This window comes from Thamnophis sirtalis, unplaced genomic scaffold (genome assembly GCF_051295495.1).
Source record: "Thamnophis sirtalis isolate CommonGarterSnake01/CBP01778 unplaced genomic scaffold, rThaSir2_p1.2 scaffold_2, whole genome shotgun sequence".
NCBI classification, from domain to species: Eukaryota; Metazoa; Chordata; class Lepidosauria; order Squamata; family Natricidae; genus Thamnophis; species Thamnophis sirtalis.
The window spans coordinates 123,808,308-123,829,901 of record NW_028261382.1 but is presented as its reverse complement, the minus strand read 5'-3'; the positions used below and the strand labels follow the sequence as shown (position 1 = coordinate 123,829,901).

Sequence of the window (21,594 nt, the reverse complement as noted above, 5' to 3'; positions counted from 1 at the left end):
ATAACAACTTCAGAGGTGAAATCTTTGCAGGATTGCAACAAGGATGGGATGAGAGTTGAGCTCTACAATGCATCCAATGTTGCAAAGCATCTATCTTAATTTTTGAAATGATTTCTTCTCAGTCCCTTATTTTTTGTTATATCTTCCTTGATAAGCCTTGTGGAGAAAAGATTGGGCAGCCTTTGTTGTTATTTACATGGTGTTTGTAGGTTTGTTTTCAATATTTTTATACAGTCCATATTCCACAAGGATAGGAAGATTTCTTTCTACTACGTCTTTTTATCTTCCACAATCCTCCTGGACTCTCAATTGTTTTGCAAGAATATGCAAGTACTAAAACATTCATAGACATTATTACTAAAACAATAATGAAAGTTTTAAAACATACTAAAAAGACTGAAATCCAGGTGTCAAGTCCCAAACATCCTGTAGAGCAAATAAGATTCAGTGGGAGTCATTCCAGGGGGGTGGTGATACTGCAGGAAATTGCATTGTATTGTATAAATCAGAGCCCTGCACCTCCTTAGAGTGGAGAGCCTCCAGCTGCTTTCCCTTTTCCTGGCAAGATCAAATTGGTTGGACCAATTCAATTGGGGGCATCTTTCCCCCTCCCTTTCCCACTTTCTCTCCCCACCCACCCCGCCCTGGACGAACATAGTTATAATTGCTTTTTATTTGGCTTTCTAGGGAGTGCTGCTTGTGTAACATCTACAACAATGTACATAAAACTATATTCAAAGAACTAATCTGGTTCAGCTGTTGGATAGTTAAAGTTACACTGAATAAAATCTTAATGGATAATATAGAAACATTTGGATGGGTGGGAAACCTTATCACAACTGAAGGAAAACATAAACCAATAAGAAATGAATAAACTGCAGAGACATGTGTCACAGGATTCTCAAGCATCTGTTTCTGCAGTGATGGGAATGATTCAAACTCTAATACATGAAATAAATAATGAAAGGTGAGAAACGTCATGATTAAAACTTGGATATCTATAAAATTGTCAGATTTTTGTTGTTACTTGAAAGAGTTAAAGCCTAACTGTAGTATCTGAAAGCTACTATTTGTTTTAATAAATTTCACAATACTATTTAAATAGTTATACTTAATGTTATATTCTGGAGGATTTACTCCTTGTAGTTATTAGGCAGTCATGAAACAGTCCTAATATTGCAATGTATAGTCATATGTAAAGCAAACTAATGGAAACTAAAATAGATGCAAATTACAATTCATAATAAGGATGTAGAAAATTACCCCTGCCTTGAAATATTAAAGCTTGATATTTTTTCCAGGATTATATTTTTACAATACGGAAAATCAGAAACTTCTAGCTTAAAATCTTAAATATATGCAGAACTTAGAATTGCCAGGTGCTAAAGGAATCTAAATGTTTATGATTATAGCTTCTTGCAACATAATGGGTTTTTATTCATAGCCAGAACTTTCACTTTTTGTTGAACCATATTGCTTGACTAGCAATTTCTATTGAAGAGTATGACGGAGGGATAATTGAAAAGACTGAGAAGACACATATAAATAAATAAATAAAATTCTGTATTCCCTCTAGAACGTCATTTGATTTGGAATTACAACGATCTGTCAATACCTTTAGAGTTGTATATTTTCCATAATAAATCATCCAACTAAAATGCTTTCATTTCAAATCTAGAAAGTTAATTGTTTCTGCAATCTTGTTTCACTGAAAACAATAGTCTGGAACAAGAAATGAGAGTTTGACATTTAGGATTTTTTTTTAACTTGTTGGTAATGTGACTTTCCCACATAGGATATATGTGTAATTATTATTTTTTAAATTGATGTTCCTTTCTAAATTGCATGAAATGACAAAATACTGTTTTCATTATATCTTAAAGTAGTGTTGTATGTTATATTTACACTATGTAATTGATGGGTAGTTCCAAATAGATATGCAGCACTTAAAAGATTTGGTGAATCAAATTAAAAAAAACCCTGCTAATGTCCACTTGTATAATTGTTGACCTGTACAGCTGTCAACCTCATGCCCACATACACATAAACAGACACCACCTTCTTAATTTTCCCTTCTGCACATATTATTAGAACTTGGGACTGCTTCTTATCATACCAATGGAAGATTTCTGTACAAAATATTGCAGTGGTATGGCCCCAAATTCTCTTTTTATTTAATCATCAGCATGTTCTCTTTAGTTAGGGCCTTGTGGCTTATACCAATAAAGGAGAATATTTGTAACTCTGGGTTGAAATGAGGGGTCCTTGGTGCTCTCTGAGCCTGACTGTTTTCTTTCAGATGTTTCATTACCCTAGTACTAGTCCTTGTGATGTTAGCACTAGCAATGATAATATTAACTAGTTTGGGTAATGGAATGTCTACAAACCCACAACCATACTCAGAGAGCACCTCTCTTATGGCGTATGTTTCAGTATAGAGGACTTTTGTGCTATTTCAGATTTTCAAGGAAAATGTTCTTTTAATTAGAAAACTATTACCTCCCCCTTTTCCTCCTCCTTCATTACGATCACACTCTTAGTAGTTTAATTAATTGGCATGCCAGCCAATGTTTCCAGACCCAGTGAGGCTTACAGAAACATAATAAAATGCCACAAGAAACTCCATTGTATGACGTATCCCACATTTCAGAGCTGATTTATTTTTTGCCTTGTCTTTTTCCCATTCTCACAACCTTAAAGTAAATCTTATTCAAATCTTAAAATAATAATATTTTAAGATATTGCAATAATATTTATAAACAGCAAAAAATATACTCTGGCCGAATATTGCAATTAACTATTTATCATTTGAAAAACTAATACTCTTATTAAGAAATATACCATTATTCTTGCTTTTTATAGACTCAAAACACTAGAAACATTTATGTGATTAAGATCATTTCACCCATGGAAAGGACAAATTATTGAGAGCTATGTATCTCAAGTATCTGTTTCGATTAGTTACTGACTAGTAGAAAGGTGTTATAGAATGTTTAAGATAGAATACATATGGAAATTTGTATTTCCATACAATTACTCATCCAAGTGGTAGGGTCCCCTGATCAAAGAAAATAATGGTTCTCATCTTATGGAGCTCAACTAAGAAAACTGCAGTCATTTGTTGTTGTTAGTTGTGAGGTCGTGTCTGACCCATCGCGACCCCATGGACAATGCTCCTCCAGGCCTTCCTGTCCTCTACCATCCTCTGGAGTCCATGTAAACTCACGCCTGCTGTTTCAGTGACTCCATCCAGCCACCTCATTCTCTGTCGTCCCCTTCTTCTTTTGCCCTCTATCTTTCCCAGCATTAGGCTCTTCTCCAGTGAGTCCTTCCTTCTCATTAAGTGGCCAAAGTGTTTATTTGTCATTTAGATTTGTATTATTAAGTTCAAGAGCAATGCGTGATTAAATGGTCTTTTTTCTAAACTTGGAGGTTAAAAATAAAGTTGTCTCCATGTGTAACTAGCTCTCTTTGTTCTCCCAATCACTCCTCATTATTTATCAATAGGAAAGGCAGAGAATTTCAAAGATTTCAAACTCTCTACCACTGTTATTTTGGGATGGGAGGAGGTTGCCATCCCTGAGGGAAAGGATATAAAAACTAGTGCTTTAAACCAGTTTGTTTGCATAATGCACCCTGTAATGTAAGAGCATGAGTAGGGATTGTGTCAATTCACATGTAACAGGCAAGTTAGAAATTGACAATGGTACTGATTAAGAAATTAACAAGATTTTACCACTATCATTTTCTGCTGCTACACATATGAATGAATAGTACTTCAACTCATCAATGGAGAAGAACCTTTTGGCTGCTATAATAAAATATTTGCAAAAATAGGGTTTTCTTTGGCTGTGTTCATTGATGCTTCAGCTGCAGGAAAGTGAATACTTTCTTTTTCACATTGTGGCAGATTCTGAACTGGAATTATTATACATTGTTCTAAGTTCTTATGCTTGACTATTGGATCCAGATTATGTTCCATCAAGATGGAGGTATTATAGTGGTGAAGATCCAGTTTGCCAGTATTTTCAGAACAGTTTGGTTGTTTGGTTGTTTTGTCAAACATGTACAAGATAACAGGTATAAATATAAACTTGGAGACGACCAAAGGAAATGAGTACAAATAAATGGAGACAGTAGGACAGGGACAGTAGACACAATGGTGCACTTATGCATGCCCACTTTATGGACCTCTTAGGTGCTCATCTTGCATTTAAAATGCAATTTACATTATACTTCTGAGATACTGAATTCATTTTAAATTGTTCACAGAATCTATCGCAAAATAACAAAACAGACATCATTGATTTCCAGACCAGAGATTACCAATGCATAAACATATATTACTTCAAAGTCACCAAGCAGTGGGCCAAAAAACCATTAATTTAGGGATCTTTTTTCAACTTGGCACTAATAGTTGGCAATTAACTACTGTGTATAGCTTCGTTCTTATCTGCTATATAGATTCTAATTAAGCTGAAAGCCAAGTGATAATAGGAGATTTGAAATTAACTGCCATTTCCACAAAGAAAAAAAACACTTAAAATTATTTAATTCTTAAAATATACAGTATATTACAAGCAGGATCTCATAGGAAAATGAAATCTAATCAGGAGATACAGTTTTGTAATTTATATAAATACTGTAATCTCCAAATGTTTCTGAATGAATTTACTAAAGAATTAACAGAAATCATATACAATTGTATACCTCTTAGTTTCACTATTATACCTTCTGGGTATGCAGCTTTCCCCCGTTTCTTGTTTGTAAATTTAGCATTATACAACATATTAAAATTTTCCTCTTTCGAAAAATGTATTTGCTGGTGTAAAGTGATAGTGTTAAGTGGCCTTTCTTTTCCTAAGATTTGGAAAAACTTAATTATTTTTATGAGATACTGTTCATACATCTGAACAAAAATACTCCAATTAGAGCAACATGTCCTGCTAAACTGAAAGGATAATTAATATCCTATTTTGACTGGAGTAATTATTTAAAACATTTTATTTGAAATTATTGGAACTGATGTTTTAGGGTGCTAAAGGAGGATATAGATTATAGCCCTTATCTCTTTATCTTCTTTAAATGCTATTGAATTCAAGGGGTTAAGCTATAAAGTCACTTATCTCAACACATGACAAGGAAGAATTTGCTAGAATTCCCTAGCTACCAGGATAGCTTTCATCACCTTCTCTGTTGGGCTACTGTGATGTGAAAGAATGGGGAAAACGCACTGAAGCCATCTAAGAAGTAAACTATCAACTTGACATTTCTCAGCAATTGAAAACTTTTTCACATTGCAATTCCTTCTGACAGAGAAACTGTAGAATTCCTCTGATTTAAGACCCATCTGGTTATTGTTCAAAAGTTTAAAACTATTATTTCCAGTAAAAAAAAATCCAACTCATATGCTATTTTTCTTCGCCAAACTATGAATATTTCCCTCCGCATTTTAGATTTTATCTTTAAAGTATATATTAACAGTATTTTAAGTACTTTTTTTTTTAAACCAATTTATCTTGATAGTGAACATGCTGTGTTTTTTCATTTTATTTTAATTAGCCATTGTGAAACTAAATTCTCCTTTGTTTTACTCCTTTGAATACTGTTTAATTATGGTTATCATGCCAGATATCTTAAAGGTTATTTTACCAATACAGTTTCATTTAACATAAGCCATATGGAATCAATAGTACTGTTTCCTAAAGTAAATGCTTGGAAAATCTTACATTCATATGTTAAGAGTGCACATCCTTTCCTCATTAGTTGGAAAGTACAGGGATTTTGGCACAGGTTCTGTGTGGAAGCATTGTGCAGCTTTTATATGGATTTTGTTTTTAGCCTTTGATGACACTGTTTAGAATAGGAAGTATCTAATAAGTAAAGCATTTTGTCTAATGTGCTGCCAGTGTGTTTCATATATGCCTGGAGGTCTGAAACATTATCTTCTCCACTGCAGTAATATGCATTTAATTCTCTGAAAGCAGAAGGTTGAACTTTTAAAAGAGACTCAAAGTACATTTTCAGCTAAAATAATTTGAAACACATGTGATAGCGGACCTGAGTAATGTACAGTTGGTTTTTATGGTTTAATCATGATCATGTTAATGCACACCAGTAGCTAATTAAAGAAAACTTTTATTGTTCATTTTAAATGGGTTATGTAAAGAGTAAGTGAACTGATATAAATGCAGTTCAATGATAAATGTTACCATTACATTTGCTATCAGGAAGCCAATATTGGTGTTTTTGACATCTTTAAAGTATTGGGCCATTTCTTTTGTAACAAAGCAAGAGATGTTTTTAAAAGTTTTTACATTTGGAATTGTTCACTAATGTAAAAGAATATTCACTTGATTTCTGGATTTATTATCAAGCTGGCTTTTTAAAATTAATAGCTTCAAATCCCGAGGAATGTGTATGGTTGCACATCCTCCAAGGAACATTGATGGCAAGTCTCAAGGGCTCTGTGTCTTTCCATAGACACCATGATCTACTGAAGATTCTTTGCACACAAAAAAAAAAACCCTTTATGTGCCAAGATAGACCATCAAGAAGAAAATTGTTAATGTTGTTTTAGCCATCGAACGTTTTCCTGTTAGGAGCCCATTGAAGTTTGGTTGTCTTGGAAATTTTTAGTCTAGATTAATAATTCTACCAAGTTTTTTCAGTTGCATCTCTAGATTGATCTTAATGTTTTCATATTTGAATTTATAAATTCTGTTTTTTTAAACAACCTGACTTCCTGAATTAGTTGCTAATCAAATTGCTATAGCATTTAAGTAATATTTTTAAAATCTTAATAATGTATAAATAGAAGATAGCCATTGGAGCCAAAAACAGTTATCTCTTTATTGAGCGATATTTTACAGAACCTAACCATTTTTAAACTGTGTTGCTTCAAATGTGTATTAGTTCTAGAAGCTATAAAATTCAAATCGGAAAATAATAATTTTTAAAAAAAATCACTAAAATCATTTCTGAAATGTGTCTTTGTCCTAGATGTGCTTCAGTAAAAGCATTCTGCTCTGGAAATATCATTTGTTTCTTATGATTCCTTGAAAGCAACTATGGAGAAGGATTCTGGTGGGGTGATGACTTAGTTTTTGGTTTTGGTGCCTTTTATGTCTGTCTTTTCAAAACTGTTGCCCTTCAGATGTGTTGGCATTTCAGTTCCTAGAATTTCCACATTCAACAAAATGCTGGAGAGTTGCTATTCACAAATGTTACCCTAATTTTAAAATCTTGTGAGACATTGCCTAGCTAATCATTCTGTAGTTCTGCTTCTATAATACCAGTCTACGGTTTTCATCTTTCATTGGGTTGATCAAAGTCCTCTGAGTTTTTCAGTGTTGTGACTCACAGTTAACACTTAAGAGAGTTAAAATGTATAACATATTTTATTTTCCTGGGTGGTTATTAATGCGATTTAAAGGAGCTGTGGTGACACAATGGCTAGAATCCAGTGTTGCAGGCTTGCTCTGCCCACACAGCCAGGAGTTCAATCCTGACTAGTTCAAGGTTGACTCAGCCTTACATCCTTCTGATGTTGGTAAAATGAGGTCACAGATTGTTGGGGGTAACAATCGCTTAGAGCAGTGGTCCCCAACCCCCGGTCCGCGGAGTACCTGGCACCGGGCCGCGCAGCCGGAGAAAAAGCGGCTCAGTCGTCTCCGAGTTGCCCAGGGAGGGGCGGCGCGCCCGGGACGGAGACGGCGCTTCCCCGCCCGGCCTTGGCTTGTGAGAAGGAACGGCGGGAGAGGTAGAGAGAGAGAGAGAGAGAGAGAGAGAACGTCGGGCAGCCGAGGGCGGGGGGGTCTTTTGAGGGGAGATGGGGGGGTGCGCGATTTTGGCGCACGTGCGCCCTCCGCGGGCGTGGGTGAGGGGCTGAGAGGAGTCTAACGGTAGCGCAGGAAAGGGGAGGGTATGAGCGCCGCCTGAGGTGGTGAGGGGCAGTCGCCAGATTCAGGCCGCCGCTGCCGCTATTGCAGCGCACGGTGGAAAAGCGGCGGTCTTGCCCACCCCTTCCCTGCCTCCCGCCCGCTCCAGTTGCCGCAGCCAGGGGTGGGGGCTCGGTGCCTGAAGTCTCTTGCCTCTCTTCCAAAATTTCGCCAACGGGCATCGGTGAAGCGCGCTCTTTCTCTTCCTCACAAAACACATTTCCTTTCCCCCCACGCGTAGTTATTGGCGATATGGACTCTTGGAGGCTGCGCTCCCGGGTCGCGTTTCCTTTTTGCAGCCCACCAGATTGCATGGTTCTGAGCCTCAAAAAACGAGAGTTCTCTTAAGGCTGCAAAAAAGGAATATACTTTGGTCCTTGAAGCGCTTTTCCTGTTATTTGGACATTATATATATACGTACATACATACATACGGTATGTATATATGCATGTATGTATGTATGTATGTATGTATGTATATATATATATATGTGTGTATATATATATATATATATATATATATATATATATATATATATATATATATATGTGTGTGTGTATATATATATATATATATATATATATATATATATATATATATATATATATATATATATATATATGTGTGTGTGTGTGTGTGTGTATGTATATATATATATATATATATATATATATATATATATATATATATATATATATATATATATATATATATATATATAATATATGTCTGTAGTCCATAATATAGTGATGATTTAAAAAAAATTAGTTGAGCACATGGAATCTTTTTTCTTTTAGTATATTTTGGAGGTGGGGGCCCACTTTGTTATTTAAGATAGTATCTCCTTTTATATATGGTAGTGAAGATACCTAATACTCCCACCCCCTATTTCCCCCACGACAACCTTGTGAGGTGGGGGGGCTTAGATAGAGTGAATGGGCTAAAGTTACCCAGCCAGATCAGTATCAAACATTGATACTAGGCCCTAGTATGGCATGTTTAATACAATAAAATAAAAGTTGTTTAATCAAAACAATCTGATATATAAACAATCAATGTGTCATCGCGAACAACCCCCACCCCCCACCCCTGCGCGCACTCAGCGGGCCACTGTAAAATTATCAAAGGCTGACTGGTCCGCGGCGATAAAAAGGTTGGGGACCACTGGCTTAGAGAGTGCTATAAAGCATTATGAAGTGGTATGTAAGTCTTAAGTGCTATGGCTATTAAATCAGAAAGCTACTAGTATTGCTTGATAGATTTCTGTCTAATTTTTTAAAAAATCAGCTAAGTTTTTGAAATCTAGCAATATTAAATATAATTTGAATTATAGAGACCAAAATTTATTTAATTATTTTATTTATTTGGGCAAAAGCCTCATAGGCATTTCAGCCAGTAAGTCCTATTTAATCTTTGTCTCAGTCAAACTTATCCTTAATAAGAAGCGGATCTATCAATGTAGATTGCCAGACTTGATATATTAGACAATGCCACCGGACAGTGGCTACTGTTTTTCGTGGTTACTTTTGATATTATGTAATGAAGAACTGAATAAGAGATGTTATTAAACTAGTTCTTTGCTTACTTTGAGGGTAGGCCATTAAAAAGCATTAGTGTGAACACCTTTTTGTTTGACAGGGTGGGGGGGGGGAATCTTTAAAAAATCATTTAAATGAGGAAATAATTACAATAAAAGCTCCCTAAGCCATAACTTAAAGCTTAGATCTTTCAATTCATAGTTCAAGATATAGAATGCATTGCTTAATTTCAGAAATGCTTTTCTTCAGAACCTTTGCTTTTAGCACTTAAGCTGACAGACTTATAGCAGGGGAGACAATTAGTTGTAACTTTTTTCTTAAATAATTTGTCTACAAGGATGAATTGGGCCATAATCTCAGGTGACAGATTTTCATACAATATAATGTACTAGAGAAGAAGATCCTTATAAAGTCTTGGGACATTAGGGATAATTCAGAAGTTTGGGGAATCTGTATTGAACTGTATTGAAGGATAATATGTCTTTACTGTCTGGATACCCATGTTCTGCTATGAAACTATGTGATCGGGCTTGATGAATTGACACAGCTTGAAAATTAATTAAAAATTAATTAAAATTACAATTGGCCTCTCCTCTCCTCTCCGGCTTGCCCCACAGAAGCTTTTCCTCTCCTCTCCTCTCCTCTCCTCTCCTCTCCTCTCCTCTCCTCTTGCCTTCTCTCACTCAGCCTTGCCCCACAGAAGCCTCTCCTCTCCTAACTCCCTTCTCTCCCTCAGGCTAGCCCCACTGATTCTCTCCTATACCCTTCTCTCCATCAGGCTTGCCCCACAGAGGCCTCACCTATCTTATCCTCTTCCCTCCCTCAGGCTGGTCCCATTGATCCTCTCCTAACCCTTCGCTCCCTCAGTCTTGCCTCACAGAAGCCTCTAATGTCTTATCCCCTTTTCTCCCTCAGTCTAACTCCTTAGCATCGCAGCGTTTTTCAGATGGGGAGGGGGAGTAGAATGTCTAAACTCCTAGCCTGCAGACCAGATAAGTCACAGGCTTCCCATGCCCAAGTGGCAGTTGGAACAGAATTATTATTAGGTGGGGAGGGGGAATAGAATGTCTAACTCCTTAGCATCAGAGTGTGTGTGTGCGTGTACATACATACATACATACATACATACATACATACATACATTAATACATACATACAGTATAAGATCTATACTAATGATCTGATGGTCATTTAGAAAAATCTTTCTTAGCAAGCACTTAAAAACCAAGAGGAACATACCTGCCAAATTTCAAGTTTGTAGGCTTTACGGTTGTGGAGATTTTGTGATATGAGAATGGATTTGGCTTTTATATATAGCGATAAAGACAGAATTATGCACTCTTGAATAAAAGTAAAATTGCCTTAGGTCTGAAATTCAACTGCTGCTGAAACAGAAGCCTGATTGATTATTGCATCTAATAACCACATTTGAAGCCTCTGTTTGTAAGATGAAAGTTCTCAAATTTGTTGCTTTCAACTAATGGATCATTATTTAAATCATTTGGTTTGTTCCATATGGATACCATTTGTGTTCATAATCAAAGTTTTTTGTGTGTGTGAATACCTTCTTTTTGAATAATTAATTGTAACCTTTTTTTGTTGAAAGGCTGGCCTAATTGAAACAAAGAATAAGATATAAATTGCATTGTTCTATGTTATTAGAATAAAAATTATCACAGAATAATATAATCACTCAAATTATAGGACAGTCAAGCAAGGTTTGGTTGCAGCTGATTTCCTGTAAAAACATTTAAGTCACAATTGTATCAGATGCTGTCTTCAGATTGATGAAGACAGAATGGTGGGCATATTGAGCATATTTTTGTAAAAATGTGATGCAGGATTATGTATTGATGTAAGGTTGAATATTTGAGTCTGAAACTGGCTTATTTTATAGCTAGAATATTAGATTACCCTGTTTCCCCGAAAATAAGACAGGGTCGTATTTTCTTTTGGCCCACAAAATATGGCTTGGGCCTTATTATCAGGGGAGGGCTTATTGTTTTGGGGTTGCTGGGCAGCTGCTGTCTTGCGAGTGGGCTCCTAAAGAGCCGGGCACAGCCTCAGGGACGAATGGCTAAGTTGCGCTGTCGCAGCAGCACAACACAACAGCCATGAAGTGACCATGCTCATGAGCAGCCACCCGGCAAACCCCATTTCCAGCTGTGCACAGTGCCATTCACTAACCTAGGGATATCGCCAAACCACATGAGTGCTTGTTCGCCGCCGCCCGACTCCCGCAGCTTGGCTCCTTCGAAATGCCAGTGAATGGCACTCCGCACGTAGATTGCGCAAGTGGCTGTTACACTCCTGCTGGCGCACCTCCCTGCCTCACAATGCCCTGGCCCAGCGCTCCCTGTAGAGCCAGGGCACCTCTGCTGCCGCCGTCGCCATCCCAGCATGACTTTTTTGGCGGCTTCCAAACTAAGTCTTCCGGCAGTGGCCGCTCTGGACGTACGCTCTATGGTTGTACGCTTTGGGAGTATGCTCTGTCGACAGCCAACCCACCACCATAGAGCATACGCCCAGAGCGGCCACTGCCGGAAGACTCAGTTTCAAAGGCGCCAAGCTGTGGGAGCCGGGCGGCAGCCATCAGGTGCTCACATGGCTTGGTGATACCCCTAGGTCAGTGAATGGCGCTGTGCCAGCTGGAAAGGGGGTTTGCTGGGTTGCTGCTTGTGAGCGTGGTCGCTTTATGGCAAAATATGTGGCATGGCCTTATTATCAGGACATGTCATATTTTGGGGAAAACATGGTACTTGGTGAAGAAGCTTGATTAGTTTATAGTACATAATTGTCTATACTTTTAGGCTTAAATTTGATGTAATTAGATAGATCAGATGTTAATGGGGATTGCTATAGAGCAAGGTTGTCAAATTCCAAGGCTGAATGAGTCACGCGCTGGCCACACCCATGCCCGGGTTAGCAAAGGGGGAGGGGTTAAGGTTAAGTCCTGATACTTATGTGACGCCGCCATGACAATGAGACTTTGACACCCCTGCTATAGAGCAACCCATCATCCAGCATTTAATTTTTAAAAATTAGGCTTTCAGCAAATATTAGGTTATCCTTAGATGTTAAGGAACTTAAAACTCTTTTCAAACATTAAAGTAACACAGTGGCTAGCGTTGTGCTAATTCTTTATCTTCTAGTCTAAATGTATCTAACCTGAAAAATATGATATTAATTGTTTTCATTGGACAGACCCTTTTTTTGTAGCTATGCTGGCTACTTTTAAGGGTTCCACCACAAAAGCGCGTAGGACAAAATCGCGCTCGACAAAAGCGCGCTGTGACGTCATCACAGCGCGACGAAAAAGTTCGAAAAAATGTAAAAATAAAGCTAAAACCTTCCCCTAACCCCCCCAAACCTAACCCTAAACCTAACCCTAAACCTAACTCTTAACCTAACCCTAAACCTAACCCTAAACCTAACCGTTAAAGTAACGAAAAACCTAACGCTAACCCTTAACCTAACGCTAACGCTAACGCTCTAAAGCTAACCCTAACCCTTAACCTAACCCTAACCCTAACCCTAAACCTAACCCTTACCTTTATGTGAATGGGCTTGCTTTAATTTAATTTGTATTAATTTTTATTTGAATTTTTCGATCTTTTTCGTCGCGCTGTGATGACGTCAAAGGCGCGATTTTGTCGATCGCGCTTTTGTCGTCCGCGCTTTTGACGGGTCACGACTTTTAAGGGTTTACCTATCTGCAATGTTCCACCTCACAAAGATACATTTGCATATGGATCTAGTTAGAGGACCTTAAATTTCTAGCAAAGATTCTATTCCACAAACGCAAAATAAAAATAAATTATAGTGTATCTAATACAATAATGAAACAGAAAACAATTATGAAGTTTATATTCCCTTCTAATAAATCATGCCAGCTTTAGCTTATGAAATTGATATTGTGCCCTTTTTCAATATTGCAAGAAAATACAATAGCAACGTTTTAGTTTTATTTAACTCTAAATGCTTAAAACAGTTTAATTTCTTCAGTTACTTGATTTTCAATACTTTATCGTGGAAGTTGTCTGACATTGTATCTTTATAGCATCTGAATAAAAATCATTTGAACTTGGAAATATTTTCTTCATGCCACATCTTTCTCCCAGCATGTCATTATAAGTCATCATTCTCTCTGGACTAGACACTTGATAGGTTTTCATTAGTGATTTTCTGTTTTAAAAGTTACCTTAGCAAACTTTTCTTTTTTACACAAATTTATCTGACTTTATTTTTGTTGTTGTTTATATAGCAATTGTTTAATGTAGGAATGGAAATCTTTAGGAGTAGCAATTTTATGATACAGTGTTTTCCTTTCCAGATTTTCAAACAGGAACAGAAGAGGATGGATACATCTGATGGGGTTACAGCTGAAACATCTTCACGTTATAGTGGAGCGCAGGATAGTGGCATTGGCAGTGACAGTGTTAAAATCAGAATAGTCCAAATAGAACAACATAGTGGCACCAGCCAACATCGCATTGCCCAACCTTCCCGACAGTCTTCCATAGTGAAGAACCTGAACTTTATTCCATTTGACATTTTTATTACTGCCAGCCGATTCTCCTTCATGACTTATTCATGTACTACTTTACTTAAATCAAAATCACAGGAAGATCAAAAAGAGGGTGAAAAAACCGTCAAAAGTTCATTAAACCTTCCAGAAGCAGTTGATGATTGCAAGAAATCTGACAAAGCAGCTTTTTCATCAGTAACAGCTGATGATCTTCTAAACTGCAACAGTTCATCGCCCTCTGGGAAAAAATCAGGTCTTATATCTCTGGAAAGTCTTCATGCTTCTACAAGATCATCTGCTAGACAAGCCTTGGGAGTAACTATTGTCCGGCAGCCTGGTCGCAGAGGAACTGGAGACTTGCGGTTAGAGCCATTTTTGCACCTGGTTGTATCCCAACCATCTTTTATCTTAAGCTGTCATCATAGAAAACAAAGAGTGGAAATATCTGTGTTTGATGCTGTCCTCAAAGGTGTTGCATCAGATTACAAGTGTACAGGTAAGATTATTTACTATCCTTAAGGTCATAGATTCACTGCCTATTTTTTTTTTGTTCAAGTGTGAACAAAAAGGGAAAAAAAGTTTATTCTAGATAAATGTGAGCTAATTTATTCAGTAGTTTGAACTGATTTTATTGGCTGCATAATTGGATTCACTAACATAAAAACACCCAGAAAGCAACAAAGTACAGTTGTTCTACAGTTTTTTAAAATGTTCTAACATTTTCTTGTTGGTTTCCTGTCCCCTCCCCTAATCTCTTACACACAAATACTAGCTCATACATACATAGTAAGATAAGTTACCCTTTAACCATCTCAATTACTCCACTATTTGTGGCCGTGTACTATTATAATTCCTACTTGTTGTAAGGAATTAGACCGTTTCAGGTGCTTTTAAACACAAGAAGAACATTTATGTTCAACTCAAAATATTCAAAGAAAAATAAGTCTGGTATTTTTTCTCTTGTTGCCCTACTCAGGTACTGGAACTGGTTAAGATCTTAGAAAAGTTATCCTGAATATTACACACACATTTGTAATTCAGAGTGTGTTTTGGGTTTCGTTCCATAACTTTGGTTGCAAACCGATTTGTTCGTGACCTGAACCAAATTTTGGAAATTTTCAGTGAATTATTCCTTTCATTCAGGCTAGAAACATTGATTATCTTTGGGCATGGTAATTAATCTGATTGTAATTTAATAAAACAGGAGCATCATTTGGTCCATATTTTACCATTTTATGAAGAGTATCAGAAGGTACTCTGTTGAATAGTTTGCTGAAGACCAGTGATAATGTATCTGTGGCATTCCTGACCAACTAACCAAGTAATTCTATGAAGGAAAGAAATACTGTAGATCTAGCATGGCATGATTTATTTATGATATACCTCTCCTAGATCCGATTAAATGTAAAATGTCTATCCATGGGCTAAGAAACATGCTGCTTCATAATCTGTTCAAGAACCTTACCTAGTAAAGATGCCAGATTTGCAGCATTGTTCTTGCTTATGTCTTCCTCCTTCCCCTTTCCGAAGATGGGGATGACATTTGTTCTCATTCAGTATTCAAGGATCTGAGTAATCTTCAAAACTTATTGATAATGGTTCTATGGTCACATTTTCAAATTCTTTCAGTACCTTGCAACAGGCTTGATCTGGCCTTGGACACTTGAATTCATTAACTTGTCTAAATTCTATTATTAATTTATTCTGAAATTCCCTCCTTTTCATAAATGACATTTCCTTTCTAAGGTATAAGATGCAAAAATAATAGTTAAGATGTTAAATGCTTCCCTCATAATGAAGATGCCAAACTGAACCTAGATTTTTTTACTATGTCGACAGTCACTTAACTATTTTCCCTCTTCCAGTGTTATGGGGAGGAAGGTTATTATTTCATTCCCCCCCCTAAAAGGATGCTCTTATCTAAACCTGATCAAATAGTCTATTGATTGATTATTTCCAATATTAAAAATCACTTAACAGAACCTGTGAAGTTCTCCCTTCTCAATAACAAGTGTGTCCAGAAGCAGCTATGAATTACTGGTTGCCCAAAGCTGCCATTTCCTTTAATTGCAAAAGACAGAAGCAAAAGCCTAGTTTTGTTTAAACATACTTTATCAGTACCGTAATGTCTCTGACTAACCGGCTATGGAGGATCATTTTTTATGGATGGACAATTTCCATCGATACCAACTCTCCCATTAAAAAAAAAAAAAAGAATTCAGCAAAAATTTGCTTAGCAGAAGGCATTTCCAATTTTTCAGAACACCATGTTCTTCTACATAGCCATTAATTTTAGTTTTTCACAATGGTTCTGATTAAACTGGGACTTGGTTTTTTTTTTTTTTTAATTCTGTGGCGTTAATCTGTGTAAATCACATTAGATTACTTTTACACACTGAAATATTCACCCAAAATTTAAAAATTATATTGTCAAATTGAGTGCATTTGTTTGCCAGACAATAAATTCCATTTCTCATTTGCTGATAGGACTGACAATCATTAAATTCCTTTGTCATTCATGTAAAACAATTCCTTCCAGGTTTTCTGAACCATGATTACACTAAATAATACATTCCAAGGGAGACTTGATGTGCTAAAACTCATACTGTGTTACCATATGTTGGCTATAATTATGAAGCCATTGTGCTAAAATTTGAAGCTTGTGTGCTTAAAAAAAGAACAGTCTGTTAAGACGAATAACCCAGGTTGGCAAAATCCATAAATTATCTAAAGGGCATAGTTAGGGTTTTTAATTTTTTTTTGATAAACACCATTATTTAACAGAAGAGGAATAAGTGTCATGAAGTTGATATGTCCTAATTGAGATTTACTTATGTTCTTTTATTGTTCAGCTCTAATAAACTTTACAAAAACAAACAAAGCAAAGGAAATGAGCAGCCAAAACCCCCTAATTGTTTTTATGCAGTTTTGATTTCTCATATATGGTGTCCTGTACATGAAGAAAGGCATAGAGCTGAGAGGTACAAAATGTGAACTTTTAGTCACTATTAGGAATATTAAGAATTCAGCAAAGAGGTCCCATTAAAGAGAACCAAGAGGAAAAGCTACTGAAGTCAACTTCAAAAGTATGGCTGTAAAAAGGGATTGAAGTGTCAGTGAAACTATAAACTGTATCAAATAACCCATAAGTAGAAGCACTCTACTGCATCTCGAACCATGTGGCTTTCTGATTTCTGTAGTTTCTTTTATTTTGGGGCAAACCATTTTTAAAGACATCTGAAGAAAATATAAATGCATTACTAGAAGAAACAAAATGTAGATTATAAACCTTATTAGATGCACAATTACTACAGGTATTTCAGATATACTTATTTGTCCATTCCTGATGGCTTTAACATTTGTTATTGATAATATTTGGCAATCAATACTTTTTAATAATGTGTAATTAACACAAAGCAGCATTTATATTTGCCCTGAAATAGATACAGTATTATGTACAGAATAAAGTTTTGCTTATTTTAATATTGCTAGTGATTTATTATATATCATAAACGGTCGTCTTATCATTTGTAGATCCTGGAAAAACTCTTCCAGAAACACTTGACTACTGTAAGACCTGGTTGCAGACAGTAGCAGGGGAAATAGATGCTAAAAGTGGTATTCCACCTCCTCTCTTAACATTGAAGATTAAAGACTTCCTCAACGGCCCAGGTAAGAATGACCAACAGTTGTCAACTGATATTCTAAATTTAACCTATTAATTAGGTTTCTTGCAGCAACAGGCACAGATCATAAGTGTAGAGATTCTTTTCTCCATTATTATCATTAAAAAAAAATAATGTACAGTAACTCAACTTCCAAACTTGAGTTAACAGTTGATATTCACTGAATGAAGAAGTCTTAAATTTATTTACAGGCTGTAGTTGCTTAACAATGGTAATTGGGACAGGAATTTCCATTGTTAAACAATGTGGTCATAAAGCACAATATCACGTGATACAGAGGTGGGTTGCTCCCGGTTCAGCCCGGATCAGGCGAACCAGTAGTAATGGCAGCGGAAGGCTCCGTCCACCTGCACAAGTGAACTGGTAGTAAAAAAATTGGCAACCCACCACTGACGTGAGGCATCACTTACAGCAAGGGCAATCCTGGTAGTTCTCATTGCCATCTTTAATCAAAATTTCCAGATCCTTAAAGCAAGAATCTGATGTGTTTACAACTATGTGCTATGGCAAGTATATGAGGACTGGGGAGGCAATGCTGAAGAGTTATATGATTACATAAAGCTGGAGAGGGATTTATGCAGTTGGGGATAAGAGTTGCGGTACTCGTGTGCATGTGGACTATGAAGATGTGGCTGTAATACCACATGAGAGTTGAGAAGAGGTTGCTGCAGCACTGCATGAGTGCATGCAGCATGCAGATAGTGTGCTGTGATGCTGTGCGAGTGCATATGGGCTGCAAAGGGGGTAGTGCAATGTGAATGTGGCACAGAATGTGAGGTCCCTTGGGTGAAAAAGTAGAAGGAGTGACTTACAACATTTACCCATAGGCTTCGCCACTAACTTTACTTGTGGGAAGCCTGCAGAGAAGATTTGCTAATGGTGATAATGTGACCATGAGTTGCTGCAACTATCATAAGTGTGAGGCAGTTGCCAAGTGCCCAGATCATCTGTATGATTGCAAGAGTGGTATACTGACCAGAAAGTCATAAGTACCACTCGCACAGCATTGTCATAACTTTGAACAGTTGCTGAATGAGTGGTTGTTAACCAAGAACTATCTGTACTCCATCTGTATTCTGCCCAAATTCAGAAACTTTAGATAGCTCATATATTTTATAACATTCCTTCTTTCAATTACGATTCCTTGCTATTTATTCAGAGAATAGCGTACTGTAATTATATCAGCTATTTCATTTATTGATACTCTTGACAAAAGCACAATATCAAAATCTCTGTACATGGGAAGGCCAGATTATATGTCTTAAATGGGGCATAATTACTTTACTATTTGAGAATGCTTCTAATAGCTCAAACCAAAAACTTTAAACATGAATAAGCACTAGCCATTATGGAGACATGTACTCCACAGTCAACAATAAGTGAACTAAGCAAATAGAAATTTTGCATTGCCTGCTTGAAGTTATACTAAATAGTGCACTCACATATTGTGTGTTCTCTCAAGCGTTCAACAGTGTCTACATGAAGTCGGGCAAATGATAAAAACACCATTGTGCCCATGCAAGGCAAGATTGTTGCTTGGAGTGAAACTTACGGAACAATGCTACTTTCACCATTTTGATGTGGTGGTAGATCCAGTAGATCTGTGACAGTTGTTTCGTTGATGACTCCCCATTGCGTATTGTTTGACTTGCCAGACACAATTCTTCAGTTCTCTCCTAGACATCCTGGCTCTATAGACAAACTCCTGGATTATTTGAACATGTAACTCTTAATCTATATTCAGCATGCTGTTGGTTGAGTAATCCCATCTCTGCGGAAAGGAGGCATTGCTATTTGAGACTGGCATTTTTTTTTCAGGGTTAGGCCAAGTGTAAGAATAGAATAGAATAACCGAGTTGGAAGGGACCTTGGAGGTATTCTAGTCCAACCTCCTGCCTAGACAGGAAACCTATCCCATTTCAGACAAATAGTTATTCAACTTCTTAAAAACTTCCAGTGTTGGAGCATTCACAACTTCTAGAGGCAAGCTGTTCCACTGATTAATTGTTCTAACTGTCAGGAAATTTCTCCTTGATTAATTTCCACCGTTGCTTGTTCTTGTCCTACCCTCAGGTGCTTTGGAGAATAGTTTGACTCCCTCTTCTTTGTGGCAGCCCCTAACATATTGGAACACTGCTATTATGTCACCCTAGTCCTTCTTTTTATTAAACTAACCATGCCCACTTCCTACAACCGTTCCTCATATGTTTTAGCAGTCCCCTAATCATCTTTGTTGCTCTTTTCTGCATTCTTTCTAGAGTGCCACATCTTTTTTTACATTGTGGCGGCCAAAACTGAATGTAGTATTCCAAGTGTGGCCTTACCAAGGCATTATAAAGTGGTATTAACACTTCACATAAGAGAATGCTTTGTATGGGAAAATGAAGAAAACTTCTGTCATCAGTCAAACTGCATTACTTCTTCAATAACCTGATTTATTTTTTTTGAATACGAATCAATTAGTTAATTTATTTTAGCAATTTCTGAATATTTTATGTAATGCTGGTGAATCATTTGCAACTAGGTATGAATTTTGATTAAATTCAAATGATCATTTAATTTTAGTGAACAATCACTAATGCTTTTGTACTATTTCTAAGTATACAATAGAATAATATATAGAATAAGGAAGTATTGAAATTTTCAACACACTTTATCACAGTTTTTGACATAATACATTACAAAAACTGTCAGTGATTCATAAAATTTAACATCTAATCACAAGCCCCAAAAAATTTCAAGCTGTTCTGTCCCAGAGTTGTTCATTCATGTTATTTTCTGGGAAAGTTTTTCATATATTAAATGATGAAGCTTCTTGAAAGCTAGGGTTTCAAGGGTCTAAAGTGATTTGCTGTAGACCTTTAGCCAGTTCAAATTGAGAAATACACTATATTGCCAAAAGTATTCACTCACAACTGCTTTTGGCAATATAGTGTATATTAAGAATGAGAATTGAAAAGTTGCTGAATGAGCTCTGCACGTCTAGGGTTTCCTTCTCTCCCTTCTGTTGTTTGCATTTTGTGATGAATAACATACATCCAGCCAGCCATAAAAAAGCACTTTGTACAGATTCTGTCCTCTTTACTCTAAAGGAAACAATTGTACCCATTAGCAAGGTCAGTGGTTTGGAGAAAACTGGAAAGGAGCAGCTACCAGAAGTCCCAATACAATAATATCTCCAGCAGGTGATAGATTAGTTGGAACAAATTGGAACCATTGCACTTGGACAATCCTGGTTTCTTTCAAGCTGCTTTAAAATGTCGTCATTTTAATATACAATCTCAGCCCTGCAGAACAGTCCACAGCAGGTTAATTTGAATCATATGATGTGTCATTGCCCTCAGTTGACATGAGCTCCGTTCCATGTGTGAAGCCATAATAAATCCATTCCCAACTGAGACAAATTCCCTGTGAGAAGGTGAACTAATCCAGGCCTCACACTGGCATGCTAGCCCTCTGTAATTGAAAGCAGGATCACCTGTTTCCATCACAGTCAGTCTATGGGCGAAAAAGTAGCATGAGATCAGATAGTTACTCTTTTGAAAAATCATATTTCTCAGAGAGTTCAATTATAGGCTGTCTAATATGACATCATATATAAGTGTAGGAATGTGCTCATTTGATCCCAGTTTAACAGTTTTGTTAACCATGGTGTTGCTTAACTTTGAAATGAGTTTTTTTTATATAATTTAATGAGAGATGATATATGAGAAGGGAACTGACTGGAGTACATACTTTTCTGATTAACTTAGGGTCATTTGCAAAAGCATTTCAGTACTTGGGTAAGGTTATTTTTTCATTACTTTTTTTACAAATATCTTTTTGAGATAGTGATACTGTATAGTTATAAAGCTGAAATCTTTTGTTAGACAAAGTGACTTATGCCAAAGAGCAAATATTCA

General features: G+C 36.6%; 2 protein-coding genes across 3 annotated transcripts in view; one reads left to right on the top strand and one right to left on the bottom strand.

Annotated features, from left to right (window-relative positions):
- VPS13B (vacuolar protein sorting 13 homolog B) overlaps positions 1–21,594 on the top strand; it is a 312,128-nt gene that overhangs the window by 181,529 nt on the left and 109,005 nt on the right. For both annotated transcript variants that reach the window (XM_087706818.1, XM_087706819.1), the window contains exons 34-35: positions 13,812–14,502; positions 17,541–17,678. In XM_087706818.1, the coding sequence (XP_087562944.1) occupies positions 13,812–14,502; positions 17,541–17,678 (829 nt within the window). The remainder of the gene's footprint in view (positions 1–13,811; positions 14,503–17,540; positions 17,679–21,594) is intronic.
- Positions 15,907–21,594, bottom strand: part of COX6C (cytochrome c oxidase subunit 6C) — a 121,029-nt gene continuing 115,341 nt past the window's right edge. Inside the window, exon 4 of the mRNA XM_087706820.1 lies at positions 15,907–15,921. The gene's annotated coding sequence lies outside the window, so the exon portion shown is untranslated. The remainder of the gene's footprint in view (positions 15,922–21,594) is intronic.